This window comes from Mustelus asterias, chromosome 4 (genome assembly GCF_964213995.1).
Source record: "Mustelus asterias chromosome 4, sMusAst1.hap1.1, whole genome shotgun sequence".
In the NCBI taxonomy this organism is placed as follows: Eukaryota; Metazoa; Chordata; class Chondrichthyes; order Carcharhiniformes; family Triakidae; genus Mustelus; species Mustelus asterias.
In genome coordinates, this window is record NC_135804.1 from 105519733 (window position 1) to 105535996 (window position 16264).

Consider the following 16264-nt stretch of genomic DNA (forward strand, 5'->3'; position numbering starts at 1 on the left):
CTGTCCTGTTCGAATATATTTAGATTAAATAAGCACCTTAGAATGATGCAGATAGAAATATGTTGTAAGACAACTTGTTTAGCCTTATGACCCCCCATGGCCAACCTCCTGCACACAACTACTGTTTTGTAGCAGTCTTTCCACCAATATACTCAATCTTTTTCTCAACTTAATACACAGAGAACCTATCTACAATTCCTGTTCTGCCATAAAGATCCAATGACACATAGTTTAAGAACATGTATTTGTTCATCATGTGACAAGAATATAACCCTGTGACCTTGATAAAGCTTGTTAAGATTTGGCTGATTCAAGTTTTTTTTTCAGTTGGCTATGTTGAATCCACTGTTCCACATAGCAGACTCACGTTTGGAATATGAGATTTTTCTGCGTTGCTGTCTGGACATGGCTTCTGGGTCTAGAAGGTGAATAAATTGATTCATTTTGTCTTAAAGCTGAATGGCAATGTTTTTTTTCAATTTTGACAATATTTTTCAACTTTGATTTCTTCATTTTTTTATTCGTCACTGAATCAAAGTGACTAAGAATTGGGATCCAGAAAATATTCAAGTAGCCCATTCCATTTTAGTCCTTCATCACTAATTTACCAAATATTTGAAATGAAGCTTGCCATAATTAGCCAAAGATATTGCAGTTCTTTAAAATTAAAAAGCTGCAAAATGTCCTTGTGACACATTTGCTGATTGTTCCTCATTGAAGAGAGAGAACAGTAAAGCAATAACACTACTGCCTCACAGCGCCAGGGACCCAGGTTCGACCGACTGTGTGGAGTTTGCATGTTCTCCCTGTGTCTGCGTGGGTTTCCTCTGGGTGCTCCAGTTTCCTCCCACAGTCCGAAAGATGTGCAGGTTAGGTGGATTGGCTATGTTAAATTGTCCCTTAGTATCCTGCCTTGTGTAGGTTAGGGGGATTAGTGGGGTAAATACGTGGCATTACAGGGTTAGAGCCTGGGTAAGATAAAAAGATGTGTTGATGCAGACTTGATGGGCTGAATGGCCTCCTTCTGCACTGTAGGAATTCTATGATTCTATGAACAACATTTTGGTAAGCTTTGAAGTGTTATGATGCTTTTAAACTATCTGTCAGAGTAATTAGGATTGTCTTTGTGTGTTTCAATATTGTATGGCTAGTTGTTATTTCACTTGGATAGATTGGGTTGAACTCTCTCCTAGCATTGTGCTACAGTGTCTTTTGTGATTTGTCGTCAGAACGTGGCAGAATCCGACAGGCTGTAGTTATTTTGCCCATCCTAAGAACATGTCAGTCAGCCTTTCCCTGAACTACCCACTAACCTGTTGATGGTGTAAAGTTTCTTGAGTTTTGTTGGAGCTGCACCAATCCAGGCAAGGGGAGAGTATTCCATCACACCCCTGACTTGTGGCTTGTAGTTGGTGCACAGGTTATGTGGAGTTAGAAGTTGAGTTACTTCCCACAGGATTCCCAGCGTTTGACCTGTTCTCATAGCCATAGTATTTATCTGGCTAGTCCAGTTTAGTTTCTGGTCAATGATAATGACCAGGATGTTGATAATGAGGGATTCAGCGATGGTAATGCCTTTGAATATCAAGGGGCAATGGTTAGATTCTCTCTTGTTGGAGATGGTCATTGCCTGGCACGTGTGGCACGAATATTACTTGCTACAAGCAGCAATGCCTATGTTAGTTCAATGTGAGTGTCACAACTATGAGAGCTAATTTTAATACATTAGCATGTCATTAGCAAGCAATCTCTCCGGGACCTCCCCCCTCACCGGATATTCAGCGGGCGCCGGCGTGACATCATGCTGGCACCATTTACAACAGGTTTACCCAAGCGTGAACCTGGTGCCTTCACCTCCAAGGGGGATTTTGGAGGTGAGTGCTCAGCCAGCACCCACCATTGTGTGCACTGCGCAGGGGGCTCTGGAGAGGATTTGTGAGACAGATAGGTTCAACTCGGGGCCGGGGGTGGGGGTCCAGAATCCCATTTCAGGGAGAAGGATTGGGAGTGGTCACTTGCAGGCCTTCTCCACCCTTCATGTTGGGACGCCCCTTATTCTAAAGGGGCTGTGAAGGTTGATATGAAGACAGCGCTTCCTGTGTCCTCCTTCCTGGTTTCCTGTACATATCACAGCTGAGGGAGTGCCCTTCCACATTGGGGGCTGGCAAGAGAAAGGCAGGAACATAGCACTGCCATTCTCACATTCCACAGGGCTGAGGTACCAGCTGAGAATGGTGGTATCCCCAAGCTTGGTAGCTTGAACAGATAGGTTGGAGGCTCTGTGGGTGAACAGACTGAAATTTATTGATAAACATTCAGAGCAAAGTAGTGACCTTATTGCAATAGTGCCCATATTCAGCTGTGCCCTCCAAATCTTCCTGACCCTCTGACTACATCTGGGCGTCTCCCCTGGATCCACAGCTGAGGTTGAGGTGATTTGCTAACTTACGCACCCTTTTGCTGAGATGACCTAGTGGGTGTCCCCTGGGGGGCTGGGACCTTGAGGTCCAGGCCTGCTATTGGGCAGCACGGATGTTGGACTACTACCCTCCTTGGTGTCAGGCGCTGGAGCCATGTCATTCACAGGTATCAGATAGGCTGGAGATGCCTAGGGTGCTTTGGCTGGAGGGCCCCGGGCTGCACTCCTGCTGATCCTTTTCCTTTTGGGTTTCCCGGGGGCCCCTATGCTCCTCCATGGATGGAGGGGCAGCTAGAGTGAGATCCAGAAACCTCGCTGTCCTCTGGTGCTGATACACGTGGATTCCCACCAGTGCCTGCACCATGCAGTCAAAGCCTTGCACCATGACGTGGACATCTCCTGCCATGGAGTGCATGTCCTGCACCAAGGTGATTCACTGCATACACCACTCTCGCAATTTTGGCCTTGGTGCTCCACAGTGACAGCATCATCTCCTTGGATAGAAGGCGATTGGACTCCTCCAATTGGACGTGCACTCCGAGGAGGGCTGTTGTCATCCCTTCCTGATATTTGAGACTCTGTCAGCAGTTGTGGGAATACTGGGTCCAGGGACACATCATCAGCAAGGGACTCAGGAGAGTCCTGGGCTTTGGCATCCCTCCGAGTGCCGGTTCCCTGGGACATCCCTACCTCCGCCTGCTGTGGGAGAGAGAAGGGAACCTGGTGCCTGCTGTTGGCAAAGGCCAAGGTGGCTGAGTACGAGAAAGGGTTGGGGGTGTGAAGGGTGTGTGAGGAGGTCCATAGAGAGTCCATAAAGGGGGTGGTTTGTTTTCCCTGGCTGAGCAAAGGAGGTTATTGATCTTCCTCCGTCATTGCTGCTCCGTCCTCTTCTGGAGTGCATTCACACTGACCAGGGCTGCCACTGCATTCCAGGTGGGGGTGGTCACACTGCTGGATGGCCGTCTCCTGGAGCGTGGGTATAGGGTTTCCTGCCTCTGTGTCACTCCATTGAGTAGTCTGGTGCGGACTTCTTGGCTGCCATCTCCTGCAATCATTGTGGAGCAAGTGCTGCAGAGTGCTTGGGAGCTATTTATATGGAGTTCCCCAAATCTTGCAGCAGTTAAAATGTTACATGGTGGATGAATCAGAGGCTATGCATTGCTGGAGCAGTGCGCAACACAAGGGAAGAAAAATTAGTACTAATGATCCTGAAAATACACTGGCTCCGTTGGATGGAAGCACTCCATTTTTCACACCAGAACCAATGCTCTGCCATTTTTTGATAAGATTTCACCCACAATGTTTGCAAAGTGATGTCAAGGGTTAGCTTTGTAGCTTTGACAAAGGGTCATCTGGACTCGAAACGTCAGTTCTTTTCTCTCCTTACAGATGCTGCCAGACCTGATGAGATTTTCCAGCATTTGTTCATTTGGTTTCAGATTCCAGCGTCTGCAGTAATTTGCTTTTATCTGATGTCAAGGATTTGTGGTTTTGATACTTTAAAGGGCCAGGATGATTGACACTTTGCAATGAAGGCATTTTTACAACATAAGAGGAAGCTGAGAGTGGATGACCTTTTTTAGTTTTTTTTAATAGATATTATTATATACCATCGGGTCCATTGATTCTTGAATGTGTACAGTGGGTCAATGGGCATGGTAGTGCCATCGCTTGGTTTAGAGGGGAATGAGGAACCATCAGGCATGAATATCCTGGGAGGGAAATTTGCTACGACTCTTCAGGGGGGTTTAAACTAATTTGTCAGGGGAGTGGGAAAAGGAGTTGTAGTCCAGAAGTCAGTGTTGAGGGTGGTGAGGTACTGGGGAAGGTATCAAGGTCAAGGGTGGGTACCGGTAGACAGGAAGGTGGGTTGAAGTGTGTCTACTTCAATGCAAGGAGCATCCAGAACAAAGTAGATGAACTTGGGGCGTGGATTGGTACTTGGGACTACGATGTTGTGGCCATTACGGAAACGTGGGTAGAACAAGGACAGGAATGGTTGTTGGACGTTCCGGGGTATAGATGTTTCAGTAAGTGTAGGGAAGCTGGTAAAAGAGGTGGAGGAGTGGCATTGTTAATCAAGGATAGTCTAACGGCTGCGGAAAGGCACTTCGAGGGGGATCTGCACACTGAGGTAATATGGGCTGAAGTTAGAAATAGGAAAGAGGCGGTCACGTTGTTAGGAGTTTACTATAGGCCCCCAAATAGTAATAGAGATGTGGAGGAAGAAATTGCTAAGCAGAAGCAGATTATGGATATGTGTGGGGCTCACAGGGTAGTTGTCATGGGGGACTTTAACTTTCCAAATATTGATTGGAACCTTTGTAGGTCAAATAGTTCGGATGGGGCAGTTTTCGTGCAGTGTGCAGGAAGGTTTCCTGACACAATATGTGGATAGGCCGACAAGAGGCGAGGCCACATTGGATTTGGTACTGGGAAATGAACCGGGCCAAGTGTTAGATTTGGTTGTGGGAGAGCACTTTGGAGATAGTGACCACAATTCGGTGTCTTTTGTTATTGCAATGGAGAGGGATAGGGCCGTATGGCAGGGCAAGGTTTACAATTGGGGGAGAGGTAATTATGATGCGATTAGGCAAGAATTAGGGGGCATAAGATGGGAACAGAAACTGTCAGGGAAAGGCACTAATGAAAAGTGGAACTTTTTCAAGGAACAAATACTGGGTGTCCTTGATAGGTAGGTCCCTGTCAGGCAGGGAGGAAATGGCCGAGTGAGGGAACCATGGTTCACGAAAGAGGTGGAATGTCTTGTGAAAAGGAAGAGGGAAGCTTATGTAGGGATGAGGAAACAAGGTTCAGATGGCTCGATTGAGGGTTACAAGTTAGCAAGGAACGAGCTGAAAAAGGGGCTTAGGAGAGCTAGGAGGGGACATGAGAAGTCCTTGGCGGGTTGGATCAAGGAAAACCCCAAGGATTTTTACTCTTACGTGAGGAATAAAAGAATGACCAGGGTGAGGTTAGGCCAGTCAAGGACAGTAGTGGGAACTTGTGTATGGAGTCAGTAGAGATAGGCGAGGTGATGAATGAATACTTTTCTTCAGTGTTCACCAAGGAGAGGGGCCATGTTTTTGAGGAAGAGAAAGTGTTACAGGCTAATAGGCTGGAGGAAATAGTTGTTCAGAGGGAGGATGTACTGGCAGTTTTGAATAAACTGAAGGTCGATAAGTTCCCTGGGCCTGATGAAATATATCCTAGGATTCTTTGGGAGGCATGGGATGAGATTGCAGAGCCTTTGGCTTTGATCTTTGGGTCCTCACTGTCCACGGGGATGGTGCCAGAGGACTGGAGAGTGGCGAATGTTGTTCCTCTGTTTAAGAAAGGGAATAGAAATGACCCTGGTAATTATAGACCGGTTAGTCTTACTTCGGTGGTTGGTAAATTGATGGAAAAGGTCCTTAGGGATGGGATTTACCACCATTTAGAAGGATGCGGATTAATCCGGGATAGTCAGCATGGATTCGTGAAGGGCAAGTCGTGCCTCACAAATTTGATTGAATTTTTTGAGGAGGTAACTAAGTGTGTTGATGAAGGTAGGGCAGTTGATGTCATATACATGGATTTTAGTAAGGCGTTTGATAAGGTCCCCCATGGTTGGCTTATGACGAAAGTAAGGAGGTGTGGGATAGAGGGAAAGTTGGCAGATTGGATAGATAACTGGCTATCTGATCGAAGACAGAGGGTGGTGGTGGATGGAAAATTTTCGGACTGGAGGCAGGTTGCTAGCAGAGTGCCACAGGGATCAGTGCTTGGTCCTCTGCTCTTTGTGATTTTTATTAATGACTTAGAGGAGGGGGCTGAAGGGTGGATCAGTAAATTTGCTGATGACACCAAGATTGGTGGAGTAGTGGATGAGGTGGAGGGCTGTTGTAGGCTGCAAAGAGACATAGATAGGATGCAAAGCTGGGCTGAAAAATGGCAAATGGAGTTTAACCCTGATAAATGTGAGGTGATTCATTTTGGTAGGACTAATTTAAATGTGGATTACAGGGTCAAAGGTAGGGTTCTGAAGACTGTGGCGGAACAGAGAGGTCTTGGGGTCCATATCCACAGATCTCTAAAGGTTGCCACTCAAGTGGATAGAGCTGTGAAGAAGGCCTATAGTGTGTTAGCTTTTACTAACAGGGGGTTGGAGTTTAAGAGCCGTGGGATTATGCTGCAACTGTACAGGACCTTGGTGAGACCTCATTTGGAATATTGTGTGCAGTTCTGGTCACCTCACTATAAGAAGGATGTGGAAGCGCTGGAAAGAGTGCAGAGGAGATTTACCAGGATGCTGCCTGGTTTGGAGGGTAGGTCTTATGAGGAAAGGTTGAGGGAGCTAGGGCTGTTCTCTCTGGAGCGGAGGAGGCTGAGGGGAGACTTAATAGAGGTTTATAAAATGATGAAGGGGATAGATAGAGTGAACGTTCAAAGACTATTTCCTCGGGTGGATGGAGCTATTACAAGAGGGCATAACTAAAGGGTTCATGGTGGGAGATATAGGAAGGATATCAGAGGTAGGTTGGGGTGTGGAATGGACTGCCTGCAGTGATAGTGGAGTCAGACACTTTAGGAACATTTAAGCGGTTATTGGATAGGCACATGGAGCACACCAGGATGATAGTGAGTGGGATAGCTTGATCTTGGTTTCAGATAAAGCTCGGCACAACATCGTGGGCCAAAGGGCCTGTTCTGTGCTGTACTGTTCTATGTTCTATGAATAAGGCATGGGGGGGTGGGGGGGTGTTTGGAGGATGAGGGAGTGTGAGGTTGGAGGACTGGAGGGCCTTTGTGTTTTTATTATATTTGGGGCAAAATTCCACTGCACTGAGGTGGGCCTTTCAAACAGTATCCAGCAGCCCCTGTGCTGGCTGTCCTCACTCGAGCCCGCCCCTCAGCAATGAAGATCTCACCTTTGCAAGCACTTTCTCCTGAAGGGAACGGACTGAGCCAGGAATTCTCCTGACTCCAACTACCCCAACTTGGGGATGGAGATCCAGGCCAGCGACTTTACCAATTCTGTGCCTCGCAATCCCGGCACACTATCTACATTGAACCAGATTTGGCAAACTGGTTTGATGCTGGTGAAGGAGTGAGGAAAGTATAGAACCATGGGTTTAGTGATTGTGTTAGTATAAATTCTGCTGTTGCTAATAGCCTGAAGTATCTCATGCATGTACTGTTTTTGGGCTGCTAGGTCTGTTTAGCACAGCAGTTTTCCAAAATGCATGATGGAGGGTGCGGTGATCAGTCTTACCAATGCTATCATGGAAAATTAGTTCTCTTATTACCTGCCTGCTATATGCTCTGTTTGGCAACTATGCCCTTTAAGAAATGCCATCTCTGTTAATCATGGTAATATCCAACATGTTTGGAGATGAACATTGAAGATCCACCCAGGATGTATTCTATACCCTTGCTTCCTTCAGAACCTCCTCAAGCAGTGTTCAATGTGGAGGGGTACAGATCTGTCAGTTTAGGAAGGCCAGTAAGTGGCCACCTTTGACCTGAAGCCATAAGAGTTCCTAAGATTCACAGCCTATATTGAAGACGTACGAACAAGCAATCTGATTGTATTCCACCATACTCTTGGAACAGGACATATCAAAGAATTGCAATGGATGAATCCACGATTTTAGTTAACAGACATGATTCTAAATGTACAATTGTGTCAGACTGTTGTTTGGTTAGGCTGTAGGTCATCTCTCGCAGCTGATGATCCAATGCCCATAAGTTAGAATTGGTCATACAACATTTCCTAGCAGATACTGTGGTTTAGAGAACACAATATGTACATTATTGTTGATACCAGCTCAAGCCCTGCCAGCACAATGCCCAACATTAGATGTGATTCTGCGATTAGACACCATTTACTTAATAATCCTCCGTGTACTAAGATTGACACTGACAACCAATTTAGGATTGTCAGGTTCACAGTGTGGTGTTGCTGAAAAAGAAGGCATGTTGAAGCATTTAGTCATGCATTCATCAGGACATCTTGCAATCATTTGTACGTATTGGAAGCTATGGCTTTAATACCCAGGGCCCTGTTCTTTGCAGGCAGACTCACATTGCATCTGTTAGAGCTAAACAAAATAACTAACAGCCATTTGCTAATTTGTTCCTTAGAACAATGCTTCGATCAATCAGGTTTAACTTTTAAACAATGCTTGACACTTATCTGTCAGTCAACATCAGTTGGTGCTTTTTCAATGGCAATGTCTCTACCAATCAGCATTATCTTCTCACAGTATAGATTGTGTTCCACTTACATTGGTATTCTTGCAAAGTGGCCTGATGAGTGCATGACAAAAAGCTTTAACATGCCTCCCTTTTTCAGCAACACTCAAGTTCTATGCTGCCAAACATCTACAAATATATTACAACTGGGAGCTTTCTGCAGAATGGCATGAGGATTGGCATGCCACAAACACACCACTGACTTAATCTCTGCATCTTACACTGCTTTTGGAAAAATAAAAATTACAGCGCCCCCTGAATTAAATCACCCAGACAGCAGGTTTCCCATTCTTGCGTGTTCCATAAATCCTACAGTGTTGGACAAGCTATCAAGCAATAATGATCAATGAATCAATTTAAGACAACCATAAACTACTTTTACCACTGTTATAAATCTTTTGCTTGTTCTGTTTTATGGTGAAGCAGAGTTTCTGCAAGATAGTAACTTTGTAAAGATTGAGAAGATAAGAAAGGGCCAAGGGTCTAAAATCTGGTTATTCAGCTTTTTCATTTGACACAGCTCTTGTGTTTGACTTTGGTCTGTAGCTGTCACTTCCCCCAAAAATGGACAGCTTTTCACAACAATGCTGCAATGGAATCTTTCCCCATTCACTAGCTTGCTTCCTTTTCCCACACCTCAGTTCTTACAGTGAACTTTATTTTCGATAAATGCAGTTGACTCTGTTAATGGACCTTCTAATAACAATATGTAGGAACAATAACTCTCAATCTTCCCCTTGAGTAGGCGATGGCCTAGTGGTATTATTGCTCAGCTATTAATCCAGAAATTCAGCTAATGTTCTGGGGACCTGGATTCCAATTCAGCCATGGCAGATGGTGGAAATTGAATTCAATAAAAAAAAATTATCTGGAATTAAGAATCTACTTATGACCATGAATCTATTGTCAATTGTTGGAAAAACCCATCTGGTTCACTAATGTCCCTTAGGGAAGGAAATCTGCTGTCCTTAACTGACTAACTAGTCTTGCCATACTGATTTCACTGGTTCCATTAGTGCCTTAAGGCCTTCACTCGCTTTAATGATCTCCCTGAACCTTTTGAATCTTCCCTGTATCATTACACATTTAAGTGCTCTCTGGCTTATCTTTATTTTCTTACTTGTCTGCATGTGGCTTCTTCATGTGGCTTGTAACCATAATTTACTTTCTCCTTCACATATATTCTGGCCTCCAGTGTTGCAGTTCCCCCTTTGCCCTCATTTAATTTTTCTCTATTCTCTAATCTTGCTTCAAATTCCTTCAATTCTGTATTTATTCTTGACTAGATGTGCATTTCTATGGAAGGTTGACTATGTATGGCTTATGAGATTTCCCATTTTGAATGAATTCACACTCAACTGTCACATTGGTATGTAATATTTTCCAATGAAACTTAGTCAGTAAATCAAAAACAGTCAGTGCTACAGTAACTTAAATATAGAAACAAGAAGCAGGAGTAAGCCATTTGGCCCTTTAAGCCTGCTCTGCCATTCATTATGATCATGGAATTCAATATCCTGATCCCCCCTTCTCCCCATATACCTTGATCCCTTTAGCCCCAGGAGCTATATCTAGTGTCTTCTTGAAATCACACAACGTTTTGGCCTCAACTACTTTCTATGGTAGTGAATTCCACACATTCACCACCCTCTGAGTGAAAAAATTTCTCCTCACCTCAGTTCTAAAAGGTTTATCCCTTATCGTCAAACTATGACACCTAGTTTTGGACTCCCCCACCACCGGGTACATTCTTTCTGTCTAACCTATTGGAATTTTATAAGTTTCTATGAGATCCCCTCTCACTCTTTTAAACTCCAATGAAGACAATCTTAACCGACATAGTCTCTCCTCATATTACAGACCTGCCATGCTAGGAACCAGCCCGGTAAACCTTCGCTGCACTCCCTCTATAGCAAGGACATCCTTCCTCAGATAAGGGCACCAATATAGCTCTAAGCTTTAGCCCTTGAGAGGTATCAGAGAGCAGTTTTTGTCCTTTTTTTCTCTCTGTCTCCGCCATACTGTTCAAAGGAAGAAGCTGTGAAAGTCCTTTACTTTTTATTATAAATGTGCATTTGTGTAAATTTCCTGTGTCGGGTAATAAATTCTTCTTAAAAGGCATCTTCACACAATGTCCCAGTTCTTACCTACACTCCTGGCTCACCACAGGAGAGGAACATTTTCCAATCCAGTGCTGTTACTTTATCCTGTCTTGTGGTCTTTATTGCTCCTGTTGCACTACAAGAAATATTCTCAGGCTCTTTTTTTCTTTACAAATGACTGCCACCTGAAAGTTTTGCTGGAATTTAAAATATAAATCTATTATTTTAAGTAGTTCTTTAGTGGCCCATTCTTCATTGCCAACACTTCTTCCTACCTCTGCTAGTTGAAACTCTTGGCCACTACAGATGCTGACCTTTTAAACACTTGCATTACCAGAAGCTTAGAGGGACAACAGAACTATTGTCCTTAGGAGGCATTCTGTGACTCAAGAAAATTTATTAAATTATTTTAGATTCAACTCTGCCCTGACAGCTTGTATATTGTCATAAATCAGTCAATGAATGCATCCACTAAATATATAAATAAATGTTTTACAATTTACTTTGTTATAGCTTTATTATTGTCTTATCATTTACACATTCAGTCACCTACTGACTTAAGGATTGATGTCCCAACATTCAGCTCTAATATTTTAAACCAGCTTGTCTCTTGATTCTAGGGGAGAGTAACTTGTAATTCATCGTTTAACAGAGATTCTTGTTATTCCAGGTCTACTGCAGCTGGCAAGCTGTCAACCTTTCCAATCGGATAAAAGTAATGTGGGTCTCGTAAGAGATTGTAAAACAAACCCTCCCGTAAGTAGCTAAAATAATTGATACTTGGGGAAATAGAACTATCTTAGAGCTGGTTAGGAATAAGATTTGAGATGTTAGCGATTGTTGGAAACTGATATTTAGTAGAGGGAGTACTGCTGCCTCACAGCATCAGGGAGCCAGGTTCAATTCCGGCCTTGGGTGATTGTCTGTGTGGAGTTTGTACATTCTCCCCGTGTCTGCGTGGGTTTCCTCTGGGTGCTCTGGTTTCCTCCCACACTCCAAAGATCTGTGAGTTAGGTTGATTGACCATGCTAAATTGCCCCTCAGTGTCAAGGGGACTTGCAGGATAAAAATGTGGGGTTTGGAGATAGAACCTGGGTGGGATTGTGGTCGGTGCAGGCTTGATGTGCCGAATGCCCTCTTTTGGCATTGTATGAATATTATGATTCTATGATTCTAGACACTGAGATGATCTAAAACTTCAAGAGATATAATGGTCCTTGTGCTTAGGCCAGTAAGAAATATTGGCTGGGGGGAGCAGTCTAGGCTTTCTTAGTGGTGATGTGAGGATGGAAGAATATTGTAGAGTTTTGTTTACATTTCCTTTGGGATGAAACCTAGGGAATAAACCAATATGATGACCTGAGCTGCCTTTCTTAGTTTCATACTTATCTCCTTAATGAATATCAATGATATTGACTGAGACTATTTAATAGTAGCTAGCATGAATGTAAAATTCCTAAAATAAATATTCCACAATAGTATAAAGGGTTTCTTTAAGGAAAATTCCTCAGGCGTTTTCAATAACATTTCTATTGTCAACTAATCCTTTATAAATTTGAGTTTTACTGATCTTAATGGGGATATTTATTTGAGAGAAGTGTCCCATTCTATATCACTTCACTATAATTCTTACCAATTTGGCCATCAAGCAACATTAGTGGCATCTAAGTTAACGTCCTGTATTATTATCCCGACTAAACGCTTGTAAGAGGGGAATGGCAGGGGTGGGTGGCGGGGGAAGGGTGGTTGAGAGCATGGGAGAATAATTAAATGTAGTAAGCCAAACATGTCCCGTAACTTTAAACATTGACAGTCTGAAAATTCCTAAAATAAACTGAAGCTGTTTTAATGTAATATTTGCACATTAATGTCCACATGAAGCAAAGGTTGAAGCCTCAGGTCCTGGTGATATCAGTTATTCATGAATCTTAGCTTGAACATTAATAGAAACAGAGGAAGCACGAGGCAAAGAGCAAATAGTGCTGTACCTGTAACAATTCTGTAGAAATCAGAAGCTGCTGAGAAAGTATAAGTGAAAAATAAAACAAATATGATGAGAAGAATGATTTCATTATCGAGGTGCAACATTCCTTTAACTCATGACAGTAACTACTGTGGGAATATACCACAGCAACACTACATTCTGCACTCCTTTCCTTCTCTATGTATGGTATGCTTTGTCTGTATAGCACTCAAGAAACAATACTTTTCACTGTATACTAATACAAATGACAATAATAAATCAAATCAAAAATCAAATCAACTATTTCCCCTCTTGCTGTTTCTATGTAACGTGGTGCAGCAGCTATTGATGATTTATACTTTGTACGTACACAATGCAAACACAGGGTGCAATTTCCCATTTTTTTTTCAGCCTGTCAGGCTTTGACTGAAAACCAGTATGTAACCTTCCAGCTGGTCAGCCGAGTTTTTAGACCAGATTTTCCGGCGCTCTGAAAAGAAAATGAGTGGACGCGGTTTTTCCCATCAGTCTGGCGAGACCAGATGGAGCTGGCAAGGTTGGCTCCACAGAGATTGGGGTGCCATCTTTAAAGGGTATCCCAATCAACACAGAAAGCTAACCCCCAAAATGAACACAGAGGATCCCTCACAAACACTAACCTCTAACCCCCCCACCCTGTTGGCCAATGGCGGGCTGCTTCCCACCATTGTAAAACATGTGATGGGTTATGTGGCAAATTTGTCCAAAGGGTGAATGGATTAGTGGAAGAAATAAGCTTACATGCCAAAATTAAAAGTACTACATAAAATAATAGCTATCTTGGCTATCTGTACAGAGCACAGGACTGTGATATGTTTTATTTCATTTTATCTCCCCTTCCTCTCTCATCTGTAATGGCTCTCCTTGGATACAGTTCCAAAGACACTAATGTCTCTTTTTACCCACGAAGGCAGCTCACCACCATCTTCTCGAGATCAATTGGAAATGGGCAACAAATATTGACCTTGCCAGTGACGGCCACTACCCATGAAAGAATTTTGAAACAAGTGTCTACTCTCCATGTCCAAGCTATTCCATCATAATACACTTTTCAGTAGGAACCAGTGGAGAATGATCAAGGCAGGAATCTTGGCATTTGTGACTCAGGCGGCTGGACTAATGATCGTTACTGAAATTAGCTAACTCACTCACAGACAGAGGATTTGACTTGTTATACCCAGTTGTCGGATTTTGACAATTCTAGGAATTTTTAGAATCTGCAATATAAGTGCTATAGATTTAGGTACAGTGTCTTTTTAAAAATCAGTTTGAAAGAATGACTAAAAGCAGTCTGACCTTAGAATGACATTGGTTGGAACTTTCCAGCCATTCACGCATCCCGTTGCCCCAAGACACATGGCGGGTTGCACAGTAAGACCTGCCCATTATGTTTAAACAACCCATGTTTTACGTTTAAGTTTTAAGTGTATTTATTAGTGTCACAAGTTATGTAGCTATTGTGAAAATCCCCTAGTTGCCACACTCCGTCACCTTTTTGGGCACACTGAGGCCATTTAGCATGGCCAATGCACCTAACCAACACATGTTTTCGGACTGTGTACTACATTAATTGATCTGTACTAGTGAAAACCTTCATTTTGCAATGTCTGTGGGACCTGGGTTAAAATATACTGACAAGATAATGTGACTTTATTTATGGTGTCTTTGTATCTGAAAGGAAATGTGCATTTGTTTGTAGTGGAATGTAAACTCTGAGGGGCCCTGGGGAAAGGGATGAACACTTGTCTTTAGTCTATTGGTTCTAGTTACAGAGGCATGACAACAAAAGACAATTTAGATTCTAGATCCAATTGGAGGGGTGAATTCAGACAATCTCTAAATAAAAGGAAGGAGGAATGAGAGACTGAGGGATAAAAGTTGGTCTCTGGGTGGAATTTTCCAGCTGGGTGGGATTTTCCAGCCACGCCTGCCCCAAAACCGGAAAATCCCACCCAAGTTCAATGGACCTTTGTATGGTCCGTTCCCGCCCACTACAACTCCCACGGCAGGCTGGATGGGAAAATTCCCCCCTCTGAGTCTTTGTTGCCACAGTGATACCATGGATTCTGGGGTATGATTCTTCTGGACACAATTCAACATCACTTCAAAGACAAAGAGAGAAGGACACTGCCTGTATTGATAACACCAAGAATTCCTAGGATCTTGAGAGATCAGAAACTTCTATGTTGTCTTCACTGCTTCTTGCTAAGCATATGTAAAATCCTGTTTAATAAATTCTACTTGATTACCAAATACTAGTTATCTGTGCCTTGTGGGTCAAGTGCAGCTGAGGACCTTAGTGTTAGAAATAAAAAATTGGACCTTATTTTAAATCATTAAAGTTTATTGCTCATGTTCAAATTGACTGCACACTTAGGAGGGCTAACAGACAGACGTCTCCCTTTTCAGAAAGCACACTAAGTGTAGGGAAGGGAGAGGGCACAAGGGTTTCAGGTCTCTCCCGCCCCTGTCTGTAACACTTCTACAGCTTTGTTCTGCATCTAATGCTTCACATACCCACTAGAGCAATGTTGTCGCCCAGGCTTGCCACGCACCACATATGGCGAATTGATCCTCTTCATTAGGAGAGATTTTAATCAGATAGATACTCGGATTCTGTAGCAGTCTATTCAACTGAAGATGGGTTCCAAATCTGTATGACACAATCCGTGGCCTCATCAAAAACAAGTAGAAAATCTGGCAGGGAAAACAATCCTTAACCATTAAAAAAAACTGTCGCCCTGCTCCAGTTACAAAGCATGTAGTGGCGAGGATCCCATTGACGGAAGTGAAAACATGCTGAAATATTTAAATTTTTACACCACATCTGGATGCTGTGTAGTGATTAGTTGCCATGACTAAAACTTCTCTTCAGCAGAGCTGCTGTGACAATACAACCTTCTATTACTCACCTTTATTTCTGTCCCTTGATCCCACTTTATCTCTGGTTGCAAAATTCACCTAATCCTTTGCATACACTTTGTAATATGTGGTGGATAGGGTGATGGGATCACCACAGGATTGGTGAGCATTGAAAACCTATTGGGAAACACCAAACAAGAGCACTGTGTGGGACAGTTGAGAAACAATTAGGATGGAAAGACAGTCATATTAACAAAAGAGCTTTTGATCCAAGGAAAGGTAAAAACAGAAAGATTAAAACGTGTAATAGCCTTAAAATTTCAAAATTTATATTTAGCATTAAATTTATTCCTTTGGTCACATTCCATAATTTCAATTTGGAGAGTCAATATGGTGCGGCACGGTGGCTAGCACAGCTGCCTCACAAAATCAGGGCCCGGGTTCGATTCACGGCTTGGGTTACTGTCTGTACAGAGTCTGCATGTTCTTCCCATGTCTGCAGGAGTTTCCACCCACAGTCCGAAAGGTGCGCAGATTAGGTACATTGGCTATGCTAAATTCGCCCTCAGTGTACCCAAACAGGCGTCGGAGTGTGGCGACTAGGAGATTTTCACAGTAACTTCATTGCAGTGTAATGTAAGC

The 16264-nt window shown here is 43.2% G+C and overlaps 1 protein-coding gene across 1 annotated transcript in view; it reads left to right on the top strand.

Annotated features, from left to right (window-relative positions):
- Nucleotides 1-325: 325 nt before the first annotated feature.
- xpnpep2 (X-prolyl aminopeptidase (aminopeptidase P) 2, membrane-bound) overlaps nucleotides 326-16264 on the top strand; it is an 81517-nt gene continuing 65578 nt past the window's right edge. Inside the window, exons 1-2 of the mRNA XM_078210359.1 lie at nucleotides 326-425; nucleotides 11429-11514. Of these exons, the coding sequence (XP_078066485.1) occupies nucleotides 377-425; nucleotides 11429-11514 (135 nt within the window). The 5' untranslated portion in view covers nucleotides 326-376. The remainder of the gene's footprint in view (nucleotides 426-11428; nucleotides 11515-16264) is intronic.